Below are 27508 nucleotides of genomic sequence, written 5' to 3'. Positions count from 1 at the left end.
CGATATGGCCGATGGCTCTCTGCCCAGACAATCCGGAACAGACTGCACGCAGCCAATCTGCGGTCTCATAGGGCTGCCAGGAGGCCTGCCATGACTGCCCTTCACCGTCAGGCCCGTTTGTGCTGGTGTCGGCAACACGTGCACTGGAACCTGAACATGTGGAGGAACGTTATGTTCAGCGATGAGTCCAGATTCTGCATACGGCATTTGGTTCGTAGGGTCAAAGTGTGGAAAAGACGCGGAGAACGCTATGCTGATTGTTGTACCGATAGAGTAACATCTTTTGGTTAAGGCAGTGTGATGATGTGGGGCGGCATCTACCTCACTGGGAAAACAAGGCTTGTCATCATTGGAGACAATCTGAAAGAAGAGAGATATCGAGATGAGATTCTGCAACCAGTGGCAATCCCATATCTCCACAGTCTGGGACCGAACTCTCTCCTCCAAGATGACAACGCTCGCCCCTGCAGAGCGGGGTTTATCAGAGACTACCTCCAGAATTTGGGAGTGGAGAGGATGGACTGGCAGTCCAGCAGTCCTGACCTTGACCCCACTGAACACTTGTGGGATCAGCTTGGGCGTGCTGTTCATGCCAGAGTGACCAACACAACCACATTGGCTGACTTGCCACAAATGCTGGTTGAAGAATGGGATGCCATCCCACAGCAGTGGGATGTCACAGCCAATGTGTCTTGTCACAGCCCGCCTCTTAGGCTGTAACAAAAATGGAAACTAGACAAGTTTTGTGAAAGTAAAAGAATATTTATTGACAAAAATTAACCATAAAGAACTGAGATAAATCGTGGGAGTCAGTGGTCAGTAGTGTAGGCAGGTGTGGATGTGTGGAATTGTCTGAAAAAGCAAGAACAAACAGCAGCCGCGTCCGCGCTGGAGGAGAAGAGCAGAGGAGCAGAGAGAGCCATGGGGAAGGAGGGTGAGCTTTATGTGAGAGACCACACCGGGCCCAGGTGTGGCTCATCAGACTGAGGATACCATGCAGCTCAATCAAGCTGGCGACGCCCTCCGCCCTGCCCTGGATCCTACAAGGAAAAGAGGAAAAACCAACAACAGGGACAACTAATGGAGCAGAGGGGTCGTCACAGTCTTGTTTCTTCAAACTTCACAAACGTTTACTCAAAAGCTGTCAAATCCAACAGGAAGTCACTACGATCAGAAGGCCTGTTCATATTTTTAGGACAACAACCTGTTTTAGTGGTATAAATAATCACAAGTGTAAAAATGACTTAGGCAGTGAGTTTAAACCCTCTCACATTCCCCCAATATTTCCTCCACAGAAATTAAAGCTGAGATATGAGACCGTCCCTCAAGAGTTCTTTGAGGTGTTAAATATAAACCCAGACAGTGACTTCAGGCTCATGCTAGAAAACGAGCAGAGGAATAGAGGCAACGACCCCACATGGACCTGTGTGATCCAAAAAGGTGAGACTGTATGTGACACTTGGATTCAGTGGAGTTAAGCGTGCATTATCAGAGCAGATATCATGTCAGTAATGTATTGAGATTAGCTAAATATACCATACATAAGCATTTTATCCTGCATTTAATTTCAGATGACTACCAAGACAACATGTCGGGCCAAGGTAAGGTTGAATTTGAATTGAGAAAAATTCATTGTACTTTGAAACTGTTCGGGTGAGATCAAGGTTTCAGAGAATTTCACTTTTTCCTATGAAACCCACAGGTAAGCATTTTGTGGATCAGCATCGAACAACTCTGATTGAAAGAGTCAGCAACCCAATGGTTATCTTAGACAAACTCCTGATGAGAAGTTAATCTCACACGAGAGCTATGATGTCAGTGGCGGCCAAGCCAACGCCACAAGACAAGATGAGGGTGATTTTCTCATTCCTCAGATTGCCTGGCACAAAAGGCAAAGATGCTCTCTATCAAATCTTGAAGGAGGATTATAGGTCACTTGTCTCTGACCTTGAAAGATCATCTTGACTGAGGAAACAAAAGTAAAGAGGTTTTGGGCTGCTACAGGATGTGAGATGATAAATTTACAGTTATTAACTGCAGCTTTGGCAGCAGCTTCAATACAATTTCTTACTGTAGAGTTAGATTAGTGTGAGTGTTAGATTTACACTAACTCATATCAGCAGTATTAACAGTACTACTAGTACTTACACTAACAACATTACATTAGGAATACTACATGTCAGGGGCGAGCGGTCATAAAAAGCTACAAATGCAGCGCATGCCCAAGCCCTTCAATTAAAAACTTTAAAATATTCGTCTCCTAGTGTGTCCTTTTATAATATACCTTATTTCTATCATTTTGGTTGCAAACCGCTGCCTATATAGACGTATCTATGTCATTCTGCTGGCGAAATGCTGGAAAGTTGACAGCTTGACGCCCGCATGCGCTCTGTGATACCGAGTATTTACAGTAGTTTTGTAGCCAGTGTTTCCTATAGGTGGGCGTTTTGAATGGAAAATAAGCTGTCTGCGTATCAGCTTTTCAGAAGACGCATGCGCAACACAAGTAGCTACGTAGCTGAGTAAGCTCGCTTGAAATGTTCAGCGGCAACTGTAAGTCATTCATTTGACAGCTAGCTACCGTTAACGTTGTTAGTTGGCTAGCTAGTACGGGAACGTTAACATTAGTTTGTTCTTTCATCTGCATCGTGCCAATCAGAATGGGTGAAAATACAACTTCAAATGAGGCTACGTTTACACAGTCGGATATTTGGAGAAACGAATATTTCCCTCCCTCTGTTTTCCAAAATAACATCGTGCACACGGCATCGTTTTCAAAAAGGTTTTTGTTTATATCAACCCACATAAATACGCCGTCAAGCGCCATCATAACTACAGCAAGCCTATGGGCGGCGGTATCGGAAGAAGGAGAAAGCCACGCGAGCCAATCAGAAGCCAAACCAGACAGCAGTGCGCCCAGGTCGGACCCAAAACCGGCGATGCTGGCGGTGCCGCAGACTGGCTCTTTGTGTTGGAGGGAGGAGAATATGCAAAATTGCTGACCTCTGAGCCCTCATTCATCTCTGCTCCTTGATATAAAAAAGCAGCTGTATTTGTAAATGCAAACATATGGAAAGTGTCTGCACCAACAGAAATGCGACTGCTACTGTGAATGCATCCATGCTCATCACCATCATAGACATAATATATGTATATCATGTCTATGATAACCATAGCCAAATGTAAACATTGCGCACACTTTTGGCGCATAATGTGACGTCGGCTGCCTGAAACTATATTTCTCTGTTTTTCTCCACTATGGCCGGAGTTTTTAGAATGATTCATTTTCAGAGGCGAATTCGCCGTTTGCGTGTAAATGAAGGGCACAAACGAAGGGAAATGTCTCCGTTTTTAAAAATACCCATGTATGTGTAAACGTAGCCTGAGTCTTTGCGTTCTGTGCCGTCTTCCCGGAGAACTTTTGAGGAAAAGAGGACCATAATTTCAAGTGGCCGACCTACTCCTGACCTAGCTATCACAAAAACGACAAAGAATGGAAAGAATTCGTCTACAAATATGGTAGGACATTGTGCTATAGGGAGCGTGTTTATACTGTAACTGCTATTCATGACTTTCAAATGTAGTTCCAAACCTGCAATATTGAGGACCTATACAGGTGTATCATTTGTCTGATTGGCTCTACTGCATGCAATCCAATACAATCAGTATTGCCTCAAAATATCTGATCTGGCCTACAATGTGACATCAGCTGAAAGTCACGATAGGCCTTGCCTTGTTGGTTTTGCTGTCTATGGCTATGTTCATACTGCAGGCAAAAGTGGCCTGAATCTGATTTTTTCCCCCCTATGTGACTCAGGTCAGATTCTTTCATGGCAGTGTGAACAGCACAAGTCACATGGAATCTGATCTTTTCACATCAGATTTGGGCCACTTTCAGATGTGGTACTAAATCGGATACATATCAGATTTTTTAAAATGCGACCGCAATCTGAACAGCCAGATCGCATTGAATGCGACTTTGACGTCATTAGGGGTCAGAGTTCAGGGTAAGACTCAGAGTTTGTTGAACCTGCTACGTGAAACAGACCCCAGCTCTGTGAAACCAGTCACATCACTATCCCACCACTCCTGGCTCCAACACCACATCCACATACTCCTCTGTACGGATGTTGCAGCTATTGCTCCGCATAGAGACATCATTCAAATATTCATTTTCTTTGTCATCTTCCTCCTGTTTAATATCACCCGCTAACAAATTTGCCAGCTGCCGCCACACATTGTTTTTAACATTAGACCATAAAGTACACCGGTTGCCACCATGTTCACTTCCGTAAACACCGTTGTGTGCATGATGTCATTAATGATCAACTGCGCATGCGGGTCACTTCAGGAGCGTCAGTTGTTCACACAGCAATCCGTAGATAGGCCACATTAGAAAAATATAATGTGAACAGCCAAACAAAAAATCGGAATTGAGCAATAAATCGGAACTGGGCATTAAGGCCTGCAGTGTGAACGTAGCCTATCTGCAGTGGTAGGCCTATATTTGTGTAAGAGGTCGGCTGCCTGAGGCCTGTCAGTATGTGTGTGTGTGTGTGTGTGTGTGTGTGTGTGTGTGTGTGTGTGCGCGGTAGGCCTATGTTTGTGTGTGAGAGCTCCGCGAGGCTTGTGTGTGTGTTTTGAGCGTTCGGTTTTGTAACTGTTGGTTGGTTGGCCTGCCGTGGCCTTGTTCAGAGTTTAGGGCTGTTTGGTGAGAGCGTTTTGGTCCGCCGAGGCCAGAGTGTGTCTGATCTGGTGTGTGTGTGACATTTATTCATGTTTGGTTGCTGTGGCTACTGCTGTGCACGATGTGTGCAATGTTAGGCCTACTGAAATAACTGTCTATGTAACCTGGCATGTTTCATTGATTTAGGCTATTGCAGGTGTTATGAAAAAGAGGTGTTCTCTGACGTTTATCACTTTGGTGCGTATGTAATAAGGCAGAAGGGATGTTTTTTTTTTTTATTGTGTGATGTTGCAGTTTTATGCTTGCTCTTAAACGTGTTTATGCATGATTTTATTTATTTTAACTTAGTTTTTATGCTTGGGGTTTTATTGTGTTACTGTTGTTGTTTTTATGTGCATGCGGGACTGTTACATCCTTCTAGCCTTAATTGGACTTGATTAGGATTAACCTGCACGTGTAGTGGGCCTGATCGACAGCGTGACCAGCCACTCGGGGAAGGAGAGGAGGACTCCCACGGCCAATCCGTGGCGGGGAGGAGGGCTAAACAGCTGAGACACAGGAAGAAGAGGCCCGACAGCAAAGGAAGAGGAGGTTTGGCGCATGGCAGAAGCAAACACGCCTGTCCTGCACGGCAGTAGCGACGGTAGCATGGCGGCGGCGGAGGAGATAACCAGCCAAGACCGAGACCAGACGAGGCTGCGACCGAGCTGCAAGACTGACCGCCAACGCCAGTTTTACTCCGGCCTGGGTCACCAGTCATACTCGCGATCCGGGAAAACCGTGAGTATTGTTATCGTTTCCTTGGCGGTCTATATTAGTCAGGACCGAAAATTGAAAAAGCCCCTTAGAAAACAACATGGTAGGCATTTTTGAGGAAAAGCACTTTATCTGTTGTTTCTGTATGATTATTTAATGCTGAATCCATTTCTGCTGTATGCCAAGCTGTAAAAGTTACAATTTAGTCATAATTATTGATTAATTAGCATAATTATCGATTAGTCGCCCAAAGTCAGAAATGGCTATCAGTTTCCAATTTGTCAATATTCGGTATATGATTGTTTGGTATTGGTATTTTTTCTTCTTCAGTGCGTTACATATTCATGCAAAGGTCACTTGACTTTCGGCACTGACAAGACCTGCTGGAATGTGTTTAGGCAGCCCAGTGATCTACTCAACAGGCTTGGTGAAGGTCCGGAGGTGAGTGACTCCACCATCATGGATGCAGAAGTGTTCTGCAAATTATATGGTGACCTTTGCATGAATATGTAATGCACTGAAGAAGAAAAAATGTGATCACAAAAAAATTGTAATGCACTACTGTTTTGATCCAATCATTATCATCCATATTTGTAATAATTAGTGGCCACGTTCAGTTAATTTTTACTAATTAATTAAATTGATGAAAAATGTCTACCTGGCCTTTGATTATTATTAGGGATGTCCCGATCACGTTTTTTTGCCTCCGAGTCATTTGATTTTGAGTATCTGCCGATACCGAGTCCCGATCCGATACTTCTATAAAACCAGGAAATGATATGTTATTAATGATTGCCAAGAAACAACCGCAGTTCCAGATAGGTCAATATGGAAATGAAATGCACTCTTTGAGACAAATGAAGAAGCTAGTATAACAATTTAAGTGTTTAACAAACTGCATTTTGATAAAAGGCAGTTAATTGGCAAACGCAGATATTGATTAACCGATTTATTTGGACATTAGATTAACATTTTATAATTTAATTATTTTTAATTATTTTCTCAAATGTCTCCACACACAAACATAAATGGCAAGATCTAAGATACTGACAAAATATGTACAAACACAAACAGTAGCAGGAAATAAAATAAAGTACAGAAATTAATACAAAAACCAAGCGGTTGGAAACTAGTATACAGCTGATTGTTTACTGCGCGGGGGGGCTGGGTGCTTGTGTGTGAAAAGCGAAGCGAACAGCAAGTGGAACGAAGGAGAGATGGGAAGGCAGCCAGCGCACGGCATAGCAGCATAAAAACGAACACAATAATTACACAAATCCGTCTCTGATTAACGTTAGGGGATTTAGTCACTTGGGGGAGTTTGGAAAGTCGCTAAGTTGTCATTGTATCAGCAAGTGGAACGAGGGAGAGATGGGCGGCCAGCGCACGGCATATCGGCACAAAAACAAACACAACAAACGTTACATAAATAAGTTTCTGACTAACGTTAGGTTATTAAGTCACTTGGGGATATTTTGGAAAGTCGCTATGTTGTCATTGTATCACTGGTATTTGTGAGCGCTTGTGTTTTTCGCGCTAGGCGATTCATACATTGCCCCTCCGCCTAGCCTACAGTGGAAATGTCAGTCATGTGATCGGCCCCGATTTCCGATCACATGATCGGATCGGGACAACCCTAATTATTATTACATTTGTATTAGTAATAATATCATTATATCTACAGTAAACAATTGGTGAGGTCGTTTTTACGTAATGCTGGAGAATGAATGGAGGTGAATGGGCCTGAGTCGATTACTGCTATTTTAAGGCTCACAATAACCTCTCACAAAGAAATAGTATGGGTATATCATACATTTCCTGAATCCTCAAAGTCCATTAGGTATTGTGGTTGTTGTCTTTTGGGTCCTTGATATCCCTTGATCCCACAGGGATAAAAGAAACTATATAGTTTAGGCGAAAAATGTGAGAAAATGTGTGTAATTTATGGTTTAAGGAGGTCATGTGACCTCTGTGTTTGTCAGAAAGAGACACCCATGGGCTTAAATGAAAGCTGAGAAGGTCCCCTTTACAATGATACCAAACAATCATATACCGAATATTGACAAATAGGAAACTGATAACCATTTCTGACTTTGGGCGACTAATCGATAATTATGCTAATTAATCAATAATTATGACTAAATTGTAACTTTTACAGCTTGGCCTACGGCAGAAATGGATTCAGCATTAAATAATCATACAGAAACAACAGATAAAGTGCTTTTCCTCAAAAATACCTACCATGTTGTTTTCTAAGGGGCTTTTTCAATTTTCGGTCCTGACTATATGTGTCTTGAGGTCTAGAGCTACCCTGCGCTTGTAATTGCGGACTGATACTCGCCAATGTCCTCTGTGTCCGTAGAGTGCCGTGCCGGAGCTGACCCTGTGGGTGGTGGTGTGGCGCGAGGACCCGCAGATCGGTGTGGACTACTCTGCAAGAAGCAAGAGATTTTATAGACTCCTGGGGCCTGTGGTGACTGTGGGTTGGAGCAAAATAATTGTTGAATTAAACCTCTTTGTACCGTTACTCTCTGTTCTGGTGGTAATTTTAAAAACTCTGCTGCTTGATTTTATGAACCTGTTTTTAGAGTCCTAGGCTCCCTCCTAGGTGTTGTTGTCATTTTTAGCCCTTTTAAAATATTATTATTACGAAGTTTGGTTTTATTAGTTTTAGGTTTTAGTTGTTTAGGCCTTACGGCCACCGGGTTTTACACGTAGCCTGCCTGATGGGCAGTTGGGCATGTTTGTGTGTCATTTCATTGGCCATGTAGGCTAGCTGGTGACATTGCTGTGTGTTTGCATCACCCCGTGGCACGTCCGAATAGTTCCGATCTCATGGTAAATTCCAACATTTTGTTGGTAACATTGTGAGCATGCCCATGTGTCATTTGCTTGACTCTGTAACTGTTTATTACTGCGTCATCTGTCCATTCTAATAATTTCTGCTTTCATTTACACTGTAAATTCCAACACATTGTTGTTGGTAACATTGGGGCAAATTGCGCACGCGTGTCTATCAAAATCGAGTTGTCCAGTTGATATAGTATAGTTAAAAACCATATTATACGTTTTTGTTAATAAATAAATGCCCAAAAATTTTTGAGCTTGCGCCCTTGCGGGCACTCGAATTAAATTGGGACCATTGCATGACTAGACAAAATCGTTACCGCTCGCCACTGCTACATGTAATGATAAGAGATAATAGCTGTGAGAAATAGGAGCACTTGATAATAAACAAATCCTCTTTTAAATTTTTGAACTGAACGGTGTGAAACGAGCTTCAACTTGTGAGTTTCATCCTGTAAAGGACAGTGTATTTTAGTATGATTTGTTTATTTTGTGTCTGTATACACTGCACACATTTGCACGTTTTCATTTGTTCCAGTGGTATTGTTTTCCTTTTGTTTTTGATCTGTGTAAAGGGCAGAAGACATTTTATTTTGAAAATTGAGCTTTTAGGGCCCACTCACATTGGCAAGTTTGAGCCCGTATCGTGCTAAAGCCAAAATCCCCCCCTCCCCAGTCCCCGGCTGGCCTGCACTCACATTACCTTTTTCCCAAACGCGCCCAAGCACGATTGCCCCCGGTGTGCACGTCATCACGTTGAAATACGACAACAACAGGCATGGCCCGACGTCATTATAAATCAGTGTAGTTCAAATACATCATGTCTTCCTTTTAACTAAAAACGTTTTTGGTCCTTTTAATCAGACATGGGATGTTTATTTACCTTGACAGTTTCGGAGGTAACTTCCTCCTTCTTCAGAAAGGTCCAACTGACAGCCGGAGCGGCACCTGTCAGATCCGGCAGACCGGGTGACCGGGTGGCCGCACACCGCGCGGTGCCGCGGCCAGTGCCAGCCGGTGCCGACGCGGTGCCGGCCAGCACCAGGTCTGCCGGATCTCCGCACACAGACTGCTGTACTTTCATTATAAACCGACTTTTGTTTATACGCGGTTGCAGCAGCACAACAGACAATGACACAGACAACATGGTTGATTATTGATTGCGCAACGCGGGCATTCGCCGGTAATTGCGCTACGCACATTAAACAGTTTTGCAGAGGCAGGAGGAAAGTTGCATGATTTACATCCGCGCACTGCGTGCGTGACCGTGCATGTGCTCGTGTACGCGCCCGTACCGTGCAGAAGCACACCCCTTCCAACCGTGCCAGAGCGGGGGAAGTGTACTGTATTCAAGCACGATACGGAGCGATCACACTGGTCAAAGAATCCGGATTTTAAGGGCAATCGTGCTTGGGCGCGGATCAAACTTGCCAGTGTGAGTGGCCTCTTATTTTGTAACTTCCGGTGGCGGAAGTAAACAGCGTCCTCCGCGCCAAATGCAGTCTGTTGGAGCTGTCGCACCCAAGAGGGAAAGACTTGCACAATGTTTTCATAAAGGTTAGAGAATACAGTTGCAATTGTTGGAGCTGCGCTGGGGAGGATGTCTACACAGGACAAGGATTTAGCACCTCAGTTGGAGAGTGAACAAGGTGAATGTGTAATTTATTCCGTTATATATAATTTTTCTTTGAAGCCATTTTGGGCATGTCTGTTGTTTTTTGACAGAAATATTTTTGTAAACGTGTATTGATTTAATAATGGTTGTGTATTTCACTCAGCTCTTACGGTGTGGAATGATTTTGAATAAATTCATGAAACATCAGTCGAAGAGTCTGACCATCATCTTTCTGGGGATGCTACACATCCTGAACCACCTGAGGGCATTTTTGTCTAACATCATGAATACCCACTGCAGGCAGCTGTAGGAACTGCAGTGTTTTTCAATTTCACATTAAACTATTTATATTCAACCTGTCTTGCCTGTCTTGCCAATAGTTGGATGCACAGATTCATCATAGATGTGAGCCTAGTGCAGTGTGGTATCCTTGTACTTACCACCGTTTTGTCAGCCATGTTTCCTGTATGGGGACACATAAGCAAGTATAGAGTCTAAGAACTGTTGGCTTATCCATTTATGATGGAGTTTTAATTTTCCTCCATTGTCTTGCAGCCCAGGGACCCTCGGCCGGAGCATCTGCTGGACGGTACATGTCAGGAGGTAAGTGAAGGGCATGCCTTGTGTGCAGTCCTCGCTCTATCAGGGGCTTCAAATTATCTGCAGAAAGTAAAAGGTACACTGAGAATCTGGCTGCACTAGAGCTAACTAACACTGGCTTATTTTCTCATTGTTCATAAGCGTAATAGTGACCAGTGTAACTACTGGCACAGGGTTTCACATCTAAACTACACTGTGAATATTTCCACAAGTGACTTCATTCCAATGAAGTCAGATGTATATATCTGAAGAGTTTGATTCTAAAGTAAGATTTCAGTCATTTGGGGGGAAAAATGATGCTTGTTCTGTCAGAGTGATTGTTGGCATCAAATACATTTGTGTCACTCTTGCTGTTGTATGACTATTACTCAACATAAACCCTTTGTAACTCCCCCAGAGTTGAATCACGTTCTTAATAAATAAATAAATAAATAAAATACAAACTTAAATTAGTTCAATACAAGGCATTCTCGCAGAGAGCAGATCGCGCGAGGCGGGGGCGCAGTGCAGCTTTGCTTCGCTTCGCAAACTGGGTGTGGCCAGCTGGATTTTGCAAGTTTGGCACGCTGTGCGCGGTGGCGCAAGGACTCCTACCAGCATAGTACCGGCATAGTACTCCTACCGGTGCAAGGGAGGAGAGAAGGCGTGGAGTGGGTTTGATTCACCAATCAAATGAGCCCCTGTCCTTGCCATTAAAATTAGCTGTGCGAAGGCATAATAAGCATTTACACAATTGACATGGAGGTCTACTCCCACAGGCGGAGCGGAGCCGGTGTAGTGGAGGTTTGGCTGACCAGCACGCAGTGTGCACACGTCACCATAACCTTACAGGCAGGTTTCCAGAATGTCAGGCACATTAACAATGCAATAAATACCAACAAAAACCACTTTTCAATGCTACTATCTCAATCAGCACATAAATTTCTCTCCATATCGATTATCCCGTCACATCTGATTTCAGATCAAAGGAGATTGCCACCGTTTGTGCTGATTGTGAGGTTTTGGCGATGTGTGCGCACTGCCCACCGGTCAGCCAAAGTTCCACTATACCGGCTGCGCTCCGCCTTGCGCTGAAAGTAGATGTGGTTTCAGATGATGAGCTTTGAGCGCACCTCGGCGAAGCCTTTTGGCATTAAACTGTCACTGCGCCAAGCTGAATCTGTCAGCACCTCCCCCTGCTGCAGCGCCACTCCCATCTCAGCGCACCTTAGCCTGCCTCTGTGCACGCCTCGGGTTGCGCTTGTCCAAACCAGCTCTGCGCGGGGTTCGCTTCACTGCGCCACCCTGCGCTGCGGCGGGAAACTAGACCCCTAAGTATTAAACAACTTCATAAACAAAATACAAATGGTCAAACTATCAGATTTTCACAGCTATAAGCCCTTATTCTTACAAAAAAATAACAATTCATACAACATGTAAATGTTCACTGCAACATAGATGGTCTGTCATGTTATTATCATGAGTGCTGTAAACCGCATTACCATACTATGCACGCTAGCTTATTAGCATCTTACATTAACATTAAGCCAGTACAGAGCATATAGCTAACATACCTCATTGGCAGCATTAACTCATGGGGAGTGAACAGGAATCTTCAGCTTTTTTCAGCTCTTACAATGCTTCTATCTTCATCTTACAGGTCTTCTTATAACTGCTTATCTTGATTAAAAATAAATTTAAATACAGCAACAAATTTAGACATCTTCCTCCGTGGCTCAAGCAGGCATCTGTGCACATCTGCTATCTTGGGTGACTAGCAGTGTCGTACGGCCTTGCAGCACTTTAATATAAGTTCCACCTTGTACCTGTTAAATAAAAACTTTCATAAACATGTTTTTAATTCTGTTTATGCTTTTAACAGAAATATAATAAAATCAAACATAATTTATTATTCTATTTAACTCAAATACCTACATCAAATTAATTTTAACTTTTAACTGACTGTTTATCAACTTAATTTATTTGCTGTATAACTGCCTCTGACAGCAGCTACAATCCCACCAAATCACCTTACTTGTGATTTCTCTAATAGACGCTTAACTCTTTGAGTATTTTTTTTTTTTTTTTTTTTTAAACCTGTGTTAACTTCAAATAAGAATTCTCCTATAAAGCATGAAGTTTGAGATGAAAACATTGCATACTGACTACTCAGCTTCAAGCAGAACAACAGTCTTATGGATGGGTCTCTCAAGGTAAATTGGCTTAGTGAGATGTTTTCCTTGGACATCTAATGCTGAATCACTAACCAGTAGCTTTAGCCTTCTAACACACCCATCTTTGCTGGGGTACACTTGAGTGACCTTTGCACACTGGTGCCATTTTTGTCTGTTGCAGGTTTAACAGATATTCCTTGTTCCATCTTGACCAGAACTCATTGGCTAAGAATTGCACTATACGCCATCTCTTACGAAAATACAGGTCTTCTTTCATAGTCTCCTGGAGGTGGCAAAAGTATTGAAGATTTCATTGTCAAGATGTGATTACGCGTAAGAGGCTGTGGTCCAGCTGGATCGTTGAGCAGATGAGCTGTTAAGGGTGTACTGTTTATTATTGCCATGATTTCTTAAAGATAAATTCTTAAAGAGGAACCATCAAGTCTTCAGAATGACTGATCCAAGACAGACATCAGTACACTTCTTATTGTCCTGATCTGCCTTTCCCAAGCTCCATCAATATCGCTAGCAGATGGAGGGTTCATGACAAACTCACAGCCTAGTTGTTTTAGAGAGGTTTGGTCCATTTCCTTTAGAGCTTCTAGGAACTCACGCCTCGCTCCCCTTGAAGTTAGTGCCCTGGTCAGATCTAAATTGGCGCACATTTCCGTGTAGGACATTCCGTGTAGAACATTTATAAAGGCATCAGACATCATGTCATCCAGCAGTTGAATATGCACACACGGGAGCACAGACAGGTAAACAGCAGACCATAGCACTTTAGCTCTTTCCTTCCCTCCTTCACAAAGAAAGGGCCAAAACAGTCCATTCCACAATATGTAGAAAGAGGTGTAGTCTCTATGCGCTCGAAGGGCAGATCTGCTATTTTTTGTTCTTACGTGCACCTTCTGAACTTTCTACACTTGACACATTCATAGATATGAGATGACCTAATATCCAGATGCCATTTGTTCTTAGTTCATTCATTGTAATACCCTGTCCTTGGTGTTGCACACTTTGGTGATTTGGTGTTTCATTAGTAGCTTTGATATGTGGCTAGTCTTTGGCAAGACTGCTGGGTGCTTAATATGTGGATGCAAGGCATCATGCTCGAGTCAACCTCCTACTCTGAGAATACTGTGCTTGTCCAAGAAAGGATCCAGTCTGAGCAGTTTGCTGGTTTTATCCTTGATTGTAATCTCATTCTTGGTTTGAAGGCCTTGAATTTCCACTGCGAAGGCTGCCCTTTGAATGATTCCAGTAATTAAAAGTTCAGCATCTTTTCTCTCCTCTAGACTTGTGGCTTCAGTAGTTCTTGAGACCCTTAAGCTCCTTGACATGTCGTCAGAGTCTGGCAATGGCTTTGACTAGCCTAGTCCAACAAGAAAACTTCTGGAAGCGATCAAGTGATGAGATCTCTGTTGTCAAAGTCTTGTGTACAAAGGCTGTGCGAACTTTGTACACAAGACACAAGACACCGTAATCTCTCTGCTGGGATGCTCACTGTGTCAGAGAAACTCTGGTCCACTGAACCAGTTGGAGGCAATAAGTTCTTTTGCCCTTAGACCCCTTGATGTGTGGTCAGCGGGATTTTCTTCTGAGGTCACATTCGCTGAATCTGGTTCACCACAAATAAGTGAAAATGTCTGACATCATTGTTGACATATCCAATTCTTGAGTGTCCTTTATTTCCAACTCTTTCCTGAGCAGATCACTTGTATGCACAGCAACAGCAGCTGCAGTCGTGGCACTGTGGTGATTTTTGTGGGGGCTACTCAAGCCTTGCCCATAACTAGAGAACAGTGGATTTGTCTAGATGTGCTGATCACTCTCAGGTAACTACAAGCTCCATATCCTTTGACACTTGCGTCTGCAAAGTGTTGGAGTTAGTATCATTGGATTTCCTTGAAACCTTCTGGAAGGTAGCATTGTTAGATCTTAGCAACAGCTAGATTCCTTAGGTCCAGGAGCCAAGACTCCCATTGTGGCTTTAGATCTTCAGACAGTGGTTCATCCCATCCGATCTTGTCTTGGCACATCTGCTGAAGTATTTACTTCCCGATTAGGATGAATGGTTCCACAAAACCAAGTGGATCATAGATAGAGGCTGCTGTTGACAAGATTCCTCTTCTGGAGAGTGGGTGTTCGTCCACAACTACTCTGAAGTGGAATTCATCTGAGGTGACACACCATTTGACACCTCAAGTCCTCTCTATCTGCGGCTCACCCAGGGACAAGTCTTGGTTTCTTGCTGTTTCAGCACATTACTCTTTGGGAATTGATGCAAGTACCTTCTGGCCATTAGAAATGAATTTGTGGAGCCGTAGCTTACCAGCACTACAGATCTGTATGCCGCTTACAAGTTCTTGTCCTTGCAGCAACGTGCTTGAGGCCATAATTTGCAGAGCCGGGGGATGAGGTTGCCCCAACTGAGTGCACTCTCGTTCAATAGACTGATGGTTGGGATTGAAGGTTGCCCTCATCCCACCAAAGGAACCTTAAGTAGTCCTGGTCTTCTGCTCTGGCGTGAAATTGATGAATCATACGTTCAATGTCACACATGATTGCAAAGAGGAAGAAGAGAGGGAGAAAACACAGAAATAGCCACAGAAGAAGAAGTATTGTATTATGTATTTCCGTCAGACCAGATGCCTATATGCGTATGCTGCTGCCCCCCATGGCTGAGTGTCACATTACATAAGAGAGTGGAACATGCCGAAACACGGGACTATGCCAAGTAACATGTCAAAGGAAGTTGCTGCAGTGCAGTTACCTTAACTGGAATATTGGAATATTGACCCGAACCGGAATATGGTGTGCATGTAAACGTAGTCCATCTCGTCGCTTCAGGTGAGTATTCAGGTTGGTCGTGCTCAATGTGTACTTGATAGCAAGACGGCATATCTTACAAATGGCTTGGGACTTGTCAAGGTTTCCTTCCCTCTTAAAAAATCCAAAGTGACACCAAACATGCGACTTGTATGTATGACTAGGCAAACTATGAAGTTGTTGTTCGCTGCCATGTTCAGCGCTTGCCAGCAGTCGAGTCAACACATGTTTCTTGTTGACTGTAGCAGTCTGCCTGTTGCCCGGATGTTGATATTCAGTGAGAAGTGACGCCTAGTGGTGAATAGATGAATCAGAGTGTGTTTGTCGTTATGCAACAAATAGTCCGCTCGTGAGAACTGCTGTTATAATTATGGAAGCGAATTCACTGAAAATAATCACTTGAAAAAATATATATTAATAATGAATCAGATTTTACCGATGCAAAGCTTTGACAAGGTGATGCATCGTGGTTTCAGCTCAGATTCTATCTGATGCACACCATTCCAACCGATACAATACATCGTAGACCCTTGCATCGGTACAATGATTGCCTATCGGCTAAAAAGTCCATCCCTACCATACAATAGACAATCTCTCTGGGTAGCAAGGTTTGGGAACAGTTGTATCCTATGAGCAAGCTGACGTCGCAAGCTATTGTGGCGATATGGAGGGGTGCAGGAGGAAGTTGCCCAACAACGCCACCTGGGGAATTGCACCCCAGGAAATACAGTACATTCAACAGGACCCTTACTAAGTGAAGGTCACACAGATTCGTTACACCGATTGTACATAGAGGACAGGAGACGGACTTCCAAAAAAGTTGATTGCGGTAAAATATTATAAAACAAAAAGGTAGGAACCAGGATACTTGGTGCAGCGATCCCACTGAAAATAAAAAGGGATAACTCAAACCAAGAGAAATCACTACAAACCAAACCACCATGTGCCACGCCAAACTAGAAGGAGTGAGGGGAGGAAGCCACCAGCGGGGAAGTCTGCCGCACACTGCCCAAGCTCCTGTCCTGGAAAAGAGAAACAAAGAAAATCAAGACCGCTTATGGTGGGACACTCAGGCTGATATATAGTATTGTTAAAACAGGATATCTACATTAAAAAAAAAAACACACCCATACAAACCACACTGCACTCACACCCACACACACAAACAGAACAGAATAAACCTAAATTAACTGAATGGCAATGAAAACAAAACTAACGTCACAAAATATTAATGTAGAAAACAAGTTTGTAGTGGGAAACTCAGCATATGAAGCAGCAGTGGAAGACGGAGCGGCCACACCGGAGCTGGAGGCTTTGGATAGCCGTCCCTCAGGAGGCCCAGCTGGCAACCCACCTCACTGGGGTGCAATGCAGCCCCGCACAGAGCACGGAGGAACTACCGCAAAACAGAGAGCAGGAAACCATTAACATACAGCTAACAGAGCAAAATAGAAAAAAAAAAAAACAGCAAGCTTACCGGAGTGAAGTGAGCTTAACGCACAGGTCAACACACGCAATCCTCGTCTCGCAATGAGGAAGAGCAGACAGGAAGGAGGAAAAGCCTCCAACTCCCTAAAAAACCCCTTTAACAGGGAGAAAAATAGGAAGAAACCTCAGGGGAGCAACGGAGGAGGGATCCCTCCCCAGGATGGACAGACGTGCAATAGATGTTGTAAACACAGAACACAAACAATAAAAGATATATATGTATAATGCAAAGGATGTAGTGTAAAGACAATTGGCAGATGAGGACGAGGACATCAAGGGCAGCCAGATGCACTGGAGTAGCTAGGGACCTGAGCCACACAACCACCAAATCCATGAAGACCTGGGTCAATAATAGACAGAGCACGCACTCGGACAAAAACACGTCAACCATTCACACACACTCACACAGAGACAAAGGTGTAACATTAATTATTTGCACTAGACAGATAGATAATTAGCTCCGTGAGAGCAATAATCTCGTCGGCAGGTGAGTGCTCGGGTTACTTCACTGAGACCGAGAACCAGCCCACCATACCACTAACTGTCAACCATAAGTTAGACTAAAGAGATGAGTTTTTAGTCGAGATTTAAAAGAATCAACAGATTCAAATTGCAAGTAATTGCTTGCCTCAAATAAAATAACTTAATGAGCTGTTACTGTTACTTGGATGACAGATGTCACACAGCACAATTATGCATATGTAACACTGATGTATAACATTTTGGCAGTGAAACCTCTCATACTGTCATTTTCAAAAGCAGTTTAGCCTGATGAAAGCTTATAATTTCCCTCATTTTTTAAAGCACTGCCTCGTTATGATTTAAAGTTTCCAAGAAGGCATTTTTGAACTGTAAACCCAGCAGTGACCCCCTGCTTTGTTCTTCCAGGCGCTGCAGCATCGCCCACGGAGGCAAAGAAACAAGGACAGGATGATGAAGATGTAGGTCTATCATAATCATGAATTATAAATTTAAATGTAATATAAAACATCTGATATGGTCTGAATTAGTTGCCAGATTTTGTGTATACAGTGTTATCACTGTCATATTATAGTTTTGATGTAAGATGATTATAAGGTTCTTGTAAGCTGCATGCAAAATCTTAGATCAAAATCATAGATATAGTTAGTTTAATTTAGATGGTTGCACACTGCATCTACTTGTTGCTTCCTTTGAAGGCATAATTACATTGTGGAAAAGTGTGACATTTTAATTTTTGCAGGTTCACACAATGTATTTTCTGTCATTACAAACAGACATTCCAAAATTGATCCATTCAAGATGTTGTTTTTCACCGTGTCATTCAGCAGTGCACTTCAACACTGCTGCCTTTTAAATAATTTGTTCTGGCAGGTTTACCCCGTGGATAAGAAGTCCTTCAGGAGTCGGCTGGCTTTGCTCATCGTCAATCGGGATTTTGACGATCCGGACATGACGAGATATGGAGCCGAGAAAGATGAGCAGAATATGGAGCATCTTCTCAAGGAACTGGGTTACAAAGTATTTAAATACACCAACCTCAGTGGACAGGTAATATTTAACGGGGGGGTGGGGGTGGGGGGGTCGTTAAAGGATTCCTCTGGTTGATTTGGGTGGCATGTTGTGGTCTTGCAGCAAATTGACGAAGCCGTGAAGGAGTTCTCGCAGCTCCAGGGCCTCTCCCAGACAGACAGTGTCTTTGTGGTCATCATGTCTCATGGGAACTTCGGAGTGATCCATGGCGTCCACTGGTGGAAGAATAATCCCGATGAGTTCTGCATCGAGAATATCTACAAACACCTGAACTCTGAGAACTGTCCGGCGCTGGTGAACAAACCCAAAGTCGTCATCATCCAGGCCTGCAGAGGAAGTAATCCCCTCACCTTTATTATACAAACACCAAAACGGCTGCGGTCTGAACCTGAGTCAACATAACTGACTGGTCCTATCTCTACATTAACAGCATCACACATGAATCAAATGTGGCTCACTGAACCCGCAAAAGTGTCAGCTTTCCAGTCAAACCCAATTTATACATTTGCAAGACTGCTAAGGCCCTTTTTTGCAGAAATACACCATTTTACAATACAGCAAAATCACGTTTCTACTGTATGGTTTGTGCCCCAAACTGTTTGGAACAAAGAAGCAATTTTCATTCAGATGTCTTGAGGTCAGGGGTCAAGCTTAATACACATGTCATATATGTATATTTTGAGCATCCTCTGCTAAATACAAACATCTACTTTTTACACGACCACCTTCAAAAGGGGTGGCTCCGTCATGTCCAAGCCCAACTTTTCCAGCAGAAACTTTCCAGGTTTAAACAGCTCTTTCTTTCTGTGTTGATTCCCATAGTGTCAGCGGGAATTAGGATCGGACAGTTGTTAGAAGATGCTTCCCCAACTATCACTTTAATATCCAAATCTGTCATAATCTATGAGCTGTGCAATATGCTTGTGTAAAAAAAACATTCTGTATTTTGTGTAGCTGAAGTATGCTTTGTTGGCTTTGAGCGAGTGAAGTTTTCATGCACTGTATTCAAGGTATGTTATGTATTTTTCAGAGAAAGATGGATCTGTGTTTATTAGCGATGGGGACAGTGCCATCATGGCCTCAGATTGTGAGCCGCAGCCCAGCCAGGCAGACGACATGGTGGAGGACGGCTTCAGAACACACAAAGAGAAAGACTTCATCTCCCTGCTGTCCTGCACCCCTGGTCAGTTCATAGGGGAGAGGAGAGAGGAAAAAAAAGGATTTCACTCATCAGCTATTCATAAACAGTACTGAGAGGGGCTGATATCGCCTCAAAAGTCAATTAATTTATTTTCAATGTCTGTGTTTAATTCTGCAGATACTTTGTCATACAGACAAAAAGAATCTGGGTCTTTTCTCATCCAGTACATTGCTGAAGAATTCAACAAATTTTGCCACGAGGACCACATCGAGGAGCTGTTCAGGAAGGTAAGTTTTGCAATTTTAAAAGAAGAAGTGAAACTTTGACTTATCACTGAACTGTCATCACTGGAATCCAACAGGTAACATCAGCAACAACTGTGCAATTATAGGAACAGCACGATTATACGAAGGACTCAGTAATGCTGGATGATTTGTCTGATCTCTCTTCACTTAACCGACTTACTTTCATCCACACAGGTCATGAAGCGCTTTGAGAAATTTCCCTGTGTCAACAAAAGACAGATGCCAACCAAAGACCGATGCACTTTAACAAATCGGTTCTACCTCTTCCCAAGACCTTGAGCCGCCGCACGCTATTGAACAATGCAGATTTCCTTTCTGTCACCTGTTTCAAGCTTAATACACTATATTACCAAAAGTATTCGCTCACCTGCCTTTACTCATACTGTGAACTGAAGTGCCATCCCATTCCTAACCCATAGAGTTCAATATGATGTCGGTCCACCTTTTGCAGCTATTACAGCTTCAACTCTTCTGGGAAGACTGTCCACAAGGTTGAGGAGAGTGTTTATAGGAATTTTTGACCATTCTTCCAAAAGCGCATTGGTGAGGTCACACACTGATGTTGGTTGAGAAGGTCTGGCTCTCAGTCTCCGCTCTAATTCATCCCAAAGGTGTTCTATCGGGTTCAGGTCAGGACTCTGTGCAGGCCAGTCAAGTTCATCCACACCAGACTCTGTCATCCATGTCTTTATGGACCTTGCTTTGTGCACTGGTGCACAGTCATGTTGGAAGAGGAAGGGGCCCGCTCCAAACTGTTCCCACAAGGTTGGGAGCATGGAATTGTCCAAAATGTTTTGGTATCCTGAAGCATTCAAAGTTCCTTTCACTGGAACTAAGGGGCCAAGCCCAGCTCCTGAAAAACAACCCCACACCATAATTCCTCCTCCACCAAATTTCACAGTCGGCACAATGCAGTCTGAAATGTACCGTTCTCCTGGCAACCTCCAAACCCAGACTCGTCCATCAGATTGCCAGATGGAAAAGCGTGATTCATCACTCCAGAGAACGCATCTCCACTGCTCTAGAGGCCAGTGGCGGCGTGCTTTACACCATTGCATCCGACGCTTTGCATTGCACTTGGTGATGTGTGGCTTGGCTGCAGCTGCTCGGCCATGGAAACCCATTCCATGAAGCTCTCTGCGTACTGTACTTGGGCTAATCTGAAGGTCACATGAAGTTTGTAGCTCTGTAGCAATTGACTGTGCAGAAAGTCAGTGACCTCTTTGCACTATGCGCTTCAGCATCCGCTGACCCCTCTCCGTCACTTTACGTGGCCTACCACTTCGTGGCTGAGTTGCTGTTGTTCCCAAACGCTTCCATTTTGTTATAATAGAGCTGACAGTTGACTGTGGAATATTTAGGAGCGAGGAAATTTCACGACTGGATTTGTTGCACAGGTGGCATCCTATGACAGTTCCACGCTGGAATTCACTGAGCTCCTGAGAGCGGCCCATTCTTTCACAAATGTCTTGTTTCACAGTCTGCATGCCTGAGTGCTTGATTTTATACACCTGTGGCCAGGCCAAGTGATTAGGACACCTGATTCTGATCATTTGAATGGGTGAGCGAATACTTTTGGTAATATAGTGTATGTTTGATGGGTTGCTACTGGTGTAACGTAAAATTTCTAACTGTTTTTAATCATGCAGTTAAGAAATCTCTTAATCAGTGGTTCAGAAATTAAGTTTACGATCATTTTCCAGCCTATACATTTGGTCATCATAGAGTTTCCCTGCAACACCATGCATGACCTTTATGAACTTACTACAACTGTATTTCCTCCTTAATCCATCACTAAATTGTGCTGAGAGGGTTTACCACACTGCTTTGTAGTTAGTCTACTTATAGGGGAACTATATTTAATCATTGGAGCAAGGGATTTAAATCCATAAAATGCATGGAGTGGTACATATTTACTTGTATAGCACATCATTTGACTTAAACAAATTATGCTGTCAAGATAACCATGAATGAACCAGTGTAATAAAGAACACCTGGTAAAATGTTGAATTTTGCAATTTTATGTTTTGTTTTTTAATTACTTCAAAACTGCAGTACTTCCAATTTACAATGTAATCATGGTTTCACTGTTTTTTACATTGACACCAGTCAGAGTCCAGTGCACAGAAAGTGTTTAAGCTGGACTTTACATGATGTGGTGTACAGCCGGAAGGAGTGTCTCTTGGTTAAACTGTACGACGCCTGCTTGTTAACTTGCTCCTTGATGAACTTCCACTGCATTTTGTTTTATGGATTTCTTATATTTTTTAGACTGCATGGACTGTAAAGTCTTTGGACACTGTCAATGTGACTGTTTTAATGTGATTTTTATTGTTTCTTAAAACTGACAGCTGTGAGGCCAAACACAATTTTTCATTTAAGGATAATAGAGTATCTTTCCTAAAGGCTCATGTAGTGTCTCTTGGAACAGACTAACAGCACCATGAAGGGATCAGTTTGTGAAAATGTGCAGGTTGCTTATGGAGAGCTATGTGCATTTAGATATCTAATTGTTGTCTGTTGTTAAAGAGCCAGAACCAGTGTTTTAATTTCTGCCAAATATAGATTGGTTCCTGAACGGGACAGGTTGATGTTCAGCTGGGAATCAGAAAATATTGGTTCTCAAGCGGGAACCGAGCTGCAGTGTATTATTCTGCAAGGAAAGATGGAGATGACTACCAAGAAATCTGCTCAGTATGAACCCTCTTGGTCTCAGATTATGTAGCTTCATCATTCCAACAGGTGTACTAAATTGTTCAAAATGTGGGCCAGTTCCTTAGTTTGCACCTTGTCTCCATGAGTCTTGAACTGAACCAGCGTAGGAACCACAACTTTTTTGGTGGAAGTGGCATATGAGGGCATAACCTGATGTGTTCAGAAGAATAAAGGCGGTGAACGTATGATTGTATGCTGTCTGAATCTGCTAATGTTCATCTAATCTACAGTTCAAACCGCCATGCTTAGCAACCTTTGACCAAATGAGTCATTTACTTACAGACCTGAATTAATTTTCTCATTTCATTTTATTCTTATTACTTGCTAAACCCTTATTTTACTTATTGTGTAAAGTTGAACTGACTCTGACAAACAATTTTATCACTTTTGATGTTTGCATTGTTAAGTGTAGGACAACAAACCAGTCAAATTAAATGAATATGATTTCTTTCACATAAAATTATTGTCATAGGAATGTGTTCAACTTGGTTTTTGTGTTATCAGTCCTATAGGGCTTATTATAGGGCTTGTTATCAGTCCTATGGGGCTTATTAGATTAGATTAGATTAGATTAGATTAGATTCAACTTTATTGTCATTGCACATGTCACAAGTACAGAGCAACGAAATGCAGTTAGCATCCAACCAGAAGTGCTTAGCAGTGTATTAAATACAAATGTACAGTATATACACATTATATGATAAACATATATATATATATATATATATATATATATATATATACATAGTGCAAATTAATAAATAACTGTTGCTGTAAAGTGCAGGTATGAAATGAATAATATATAATGCTACAGGTATGTACAGAATAAACAGGTTGAAAAATATACAGTTGAGATTTATATTATTATCATATTAGATTATGATTTACACAGATCTTGATGATTGCAGAATGTACATGAGTGCAGAGAGGTATTGACAGTAGTGCAAGGAAGTAGTGGATAATAAGTCCGGTGTAGTTACAGTATGTACAGTAGTGCAAAGTAGTGGGTACTAGACCAGTTCAGCTCACCTCCTGGAGGGGTGGAGGGATGGGGGAGTTGGTTTGTGGGAGCGAGAGGGGGCGGGGGCCTGGGGGGACAGAGTTCAGCAAGGAGACAGCTGTGGGGAAGAAGCTGTTCCTGAACCTGGTGGTTCTTGTCCGGAGACTCCTGTAGCGCCTCCCAGAGGGCAGGAGGGCAAACAGACTGTGTGCTGGGTGGTAGGAGTCCTTAGTGATGTTAGCTGCTCTCCTGAGACAACGCTTCCTGTAGATGCTGTCAATGGCAGGAAGTGAAGCTCCGGCGATGCGCTGGGCGGTTTTCACCATAGACATAATATACGTATATTATGTCTATGGGTTTTCACCACCCTCTGCAACGCCTTCCGGTCAGAGACAGAGCAGTTGCCGTACCAGACTGTGATACAGTTGGTAAGGATGCTCTCGATGGTACAACGGTAGAAGTTCACCAGGATGTCTGAAGAGAGGTGGTTTTTCTTCAGAGTCCTCAAGAAGAAGAGGCGCTGGTGAGCCTTCTTGACCAGGCTGGAGCAGTTAGTCGTCCAGGAGAGGTCCTGTGAGATGTGGATCCCCAGGAATTTGAAGCTGGTCACACGCTCCACTGTCACACCGTTGATGTGGATGGGTGGATGAATGACAGCATTCTTCCTGAAATCCACTATGAGCTCCTTGGTTTTTGAGGTGTTGATTATAGGATTTATAGGATGTTATTATAGGATTATGAGACTTTTCCTATAGTTTGTATAAGGATTTGTAGGGAATACAGATATATGGTGTGGTTAGTCTCTCATCATGAATACCCACTGACTTTAAACTCCAGCCGCATGCTTATCGTGATGAAGCCATAAAATGCACTGTTCATAAGCGTAAGCATAAGTCGGAAGACCTGAGAGCAACATGTTTGGACAATTTATTTCTGGTTGACCGCAGACAAATGCCACCCAAAATCACCAAAGCAGCTGTATAAACCATCTAACACTTATATGAGAGACTAACCACACCATCTATCTGTATTTGCTTTTATGTTGCACGTCTCGTTTATGGAGAGCCCTTATTTATGCTCTTTGAAGTCATTGTTTTCTCTTCCCATTCTCTGTGCTCTGTATGTATTATGTATACTTTTTCTATGACGAGTTTTTTATTATTATTATTATTATTATTACAATAATAATAAACTAAACTAAAATGCGCTCGAAGTGGTTGGTGTGTTATCAGTCTTATAGGGTTTATTACAGGATAATGAGACTTTTCATGGAGTTTGTATTAAGTTTAGTAAGACTGTAAGCCTCCTTAGTCGAAAGTAAAACCTGCTTTCCCGCATAAAACAACGCTTTCTATTTACATGCGGGCCGCCCAGTGAACGACGCATCTCAGCAGAGTGGGTAAAACAGCCATGCTGCGCTTTCCTAGCCGTACCTTGGCCATAGCAGACACTCATCCGGGCGGAGTAATAACAATTACGATTCTTCCGGTGGCACTTAAAGCGGCGCAGCGTTATTCCGCTTCCGTCCCCCACAACCCGGGAAGCTACGAGCGGAGAAACTGAAAGTAACGCCTCAGTAAAGCAGGACGCCTGTTTTATTAATTTTTTGTTTACCTATTTGTGGTCGACTGAGGACAAATGCCACCCAATAACACCAAGGTCATTCAAGGCACGCTGGACAATCTGCCGGAGAAGAAGCAGGAGGAGTTCTACAAGGCGCTCATCTCACAGGTCCTGGGGTCCACCTTCACAGAGCCGGGAGCGCTGCAAGTAACTCTGGAGCTGCTGAGGGAGATCGGCTGCAGCGAAAAGGCGCAGAGTCTCGGTGAGTTACCGCATGAACCGAAGCGAATATCAGTCATATCGATATCACAATCAATATTTGCGCACTTAATGGAGATGATTGGGTTGTGAAAACTGGGGTATCACCGATACAAAAGGGGGTAAAGGCTTTTTTTTTTTTTTTTTTTTTACTGCCTAACATACACACAGGATGCACCGATTGCTCTTTGCTTTAACTTTTGAACGCATGCGTGTGTGTGTGTGTGTGTGTGTGTGTGTGTGTGTGTGTGTGTGTGTGTGTGTGTGAGAGAGAGAGAGAGAGAGAGAGAGAGAGAGACATTGACACATTTGTTAGCAAGTGAACAACAACTACACTAAATTAAATACCACAAAGCTCTTCACAGCTATGCTAAACAGAAGTCACTGTGAGCTAAATCTGTTAGCAAAGTCTCTTTCTTTTTGCAGAGACCGGCTCAAAGGCAGCATCCTCGGCGTCTGCTCGCAGTGAGTGCTTTCCTGCTTTTTTAGTAGTCAGTGAATCTTTATTTCCACAGGATAGACATGTTATGAGAAAGCCCTTTTCTTACAAATGTGTGTATTCATAGCAGGAACATTACATTAGGAATACTACATGTAATGATAGGAGTTAGTAGCTGTTAGAAATAGGATCACTCAGTAATAAACAAGTCTTCATTTGAAGATTCACTGTTGAATTGAAATGTGTGAAACGAGCTTCAACTTGTCCTGGAGTTTCATCCTGAACCACCTGAGGGCATTTTTGTCTAACATCATGAATACCCACTGCAGGCGACTGTAGGAACTGGGGCCCCTGTCACGCAAGGGCCCTTGGAATTGGCCTAACTTTCCCCCCATATACGGCGCCCCTGACTGCAGTGTTTTTCAGTTTCACATTAAATATTCAACCTGTCTTGCCAGTAGTAGGACACACAGATTCATCATAGATGTGAGCCTAGTGCAGTGTGGTATCCTCATTTTTATTTAGTTTTCGTCCGTGAAAAAGGTTCCTTGACGAGTATTTTCCGTCATAGTCTTGGTCAACGAAATGAACACTGTCACCAACACTATTGCACTTTTCAAATTCAACAAAGCCTGGAAAGATGTTCTCACACAGATTGTGTCCATGGGCTCTGTCCTGAAATCACTTGGAGACAACAAACTCTACAAATTCAGTGATCTAATAAGCAGTATAAGAGATGAGGTGGAGAGAAAATGTTAATTCTTTGGCATCTATCTGACTTACTCAAAGCTTGGCATGAAAAAAGATTATAGACCGTACATTTGGAGAGAAACATCAAGCTGCTACCAGAAGTATGTTGTAGGGCTGGAGTTAAAAAAAAAATCAATTTAATCAATTTAAATCGATTTCCCTTTAAATGGCCTTATATGGATTCATAAAATCCAAAAATCGATCTTTTAATTTAACTATTTTTTTCTGCTTTGGACGTATGGTGCAGAGAAGCAGCCTGTGGTATCAACCGAGCTCGTCTTACATGATCAGCATTTAGTGCTGCATTTCATGGCATGAGATCTTGTGAGATGTTGTTACTGCCAGCAGTCAAACAACATAGCTGGAGCGAGTTTAAAGGCTGATGTTTGGATGTGGAAAACAACGAGTTGGACAAAAAACAAGCAATATTAAGCATTATTACACTCGAGGGTGTGCTTGACCGTCATTGTCACGACAGAAATGCGGCTAGCATCACTGAAGTATTCTCTCCGTTAAAGTGGAAATACATGAGATCTGACGTTAACTAGTCCTTGTCAGCTAGCCAGCTTGGGTTTATCATGTTTTATCATGACATTGTGATTTCCCAAAACTGAATAAATACCACACATAGCAACACAAAACTGCTCTGCTAGTTCAATCATGTTGCAACTAGAATATCCGCTGGAAGAAATATTTTTTTCATGGACTGATAGTTATACTTCTGCCGACTTCTCAGTCATTTTTAATCTAACAGGTGCCGTGACAACGACTCACCAACACAGCTGATTTTTATCTACAACCAACTTATATTAACAGTTATATTTAAATACAGGCTACTGCGTTTTAGTGT

General features: G+C 42.8%; 1 protein-coding gene across 1 annotated transcript; it reads left to right on the top strand.

The window, feature by feature from the left end:
* The first annotated feature begins 303 nt into the window (after positions 1-303).
* Positions 304-20262, top strand: LOC115373693 (caspase-13-like). The gene is made up of 10 exons (XM_030072197.1): positions 304-687; positions 1296-1440; positions 1572-1601; positions 10461-10508; positions 17864-17916; positions 18329-18505; positions 18590-18824; positions 19518-19670; positions 19806-19915; positions 20108-20262. The coding sequence occupies exons 1-10, from the start codon at positions 304-306 to the stop codon at positions 20210-20212; spliced, it is 1440 nt and encodes a 479-aa protein (XP_029928057.1). The 3' UTR covers positions 20213-20262.
* The last annotated feature ends 7246 nt before the right edge of the window (positions 20263-27508 follow it).

The sequence above is a fragment of the Myripristis murdjan genome, chromosome 16 (genome assembly GCF_902150065.1).
Source record: "Myripristis murdjan chromosome 16, fMyrMur1.1, whole genome shotgun sequence".
In the NCBI taxonomy this organism is placed as follows: Eukaryota; Metazoa; Chordata; class Actinopteri; order Holocentriformes; family Holocentridae; genus Myripristis; species Myripristis murdjan.
This window is presented reverse-complemented; position numbering and strand designations above follow the sequence as displayed.

Bases quoted from the DNA above. Each gene is read 5' to 3' on its own strand.
- LOC115373693 (XM_030072197.1), top strand. From the start codon at position 304: ATGTGGGGCGGCATCTACCTCACTGGGAAAACAAGGCTTGTCATCATT. The intron at 18,506-18,589 runs GTAATATTTAAC...GTGGTCTTGCAG, and splicing joins ACACCAACCTCAGTGGACAG to CAAATTGACGAAGCCGTGAA. The intron at 19,916-20,107 runs GTAAGTTTTGCA...TCATCCACACAG, and splicing joins TCGAGGAGCTGTTCAGGAAG to GTCATGAAGCGCTTTGAGAA.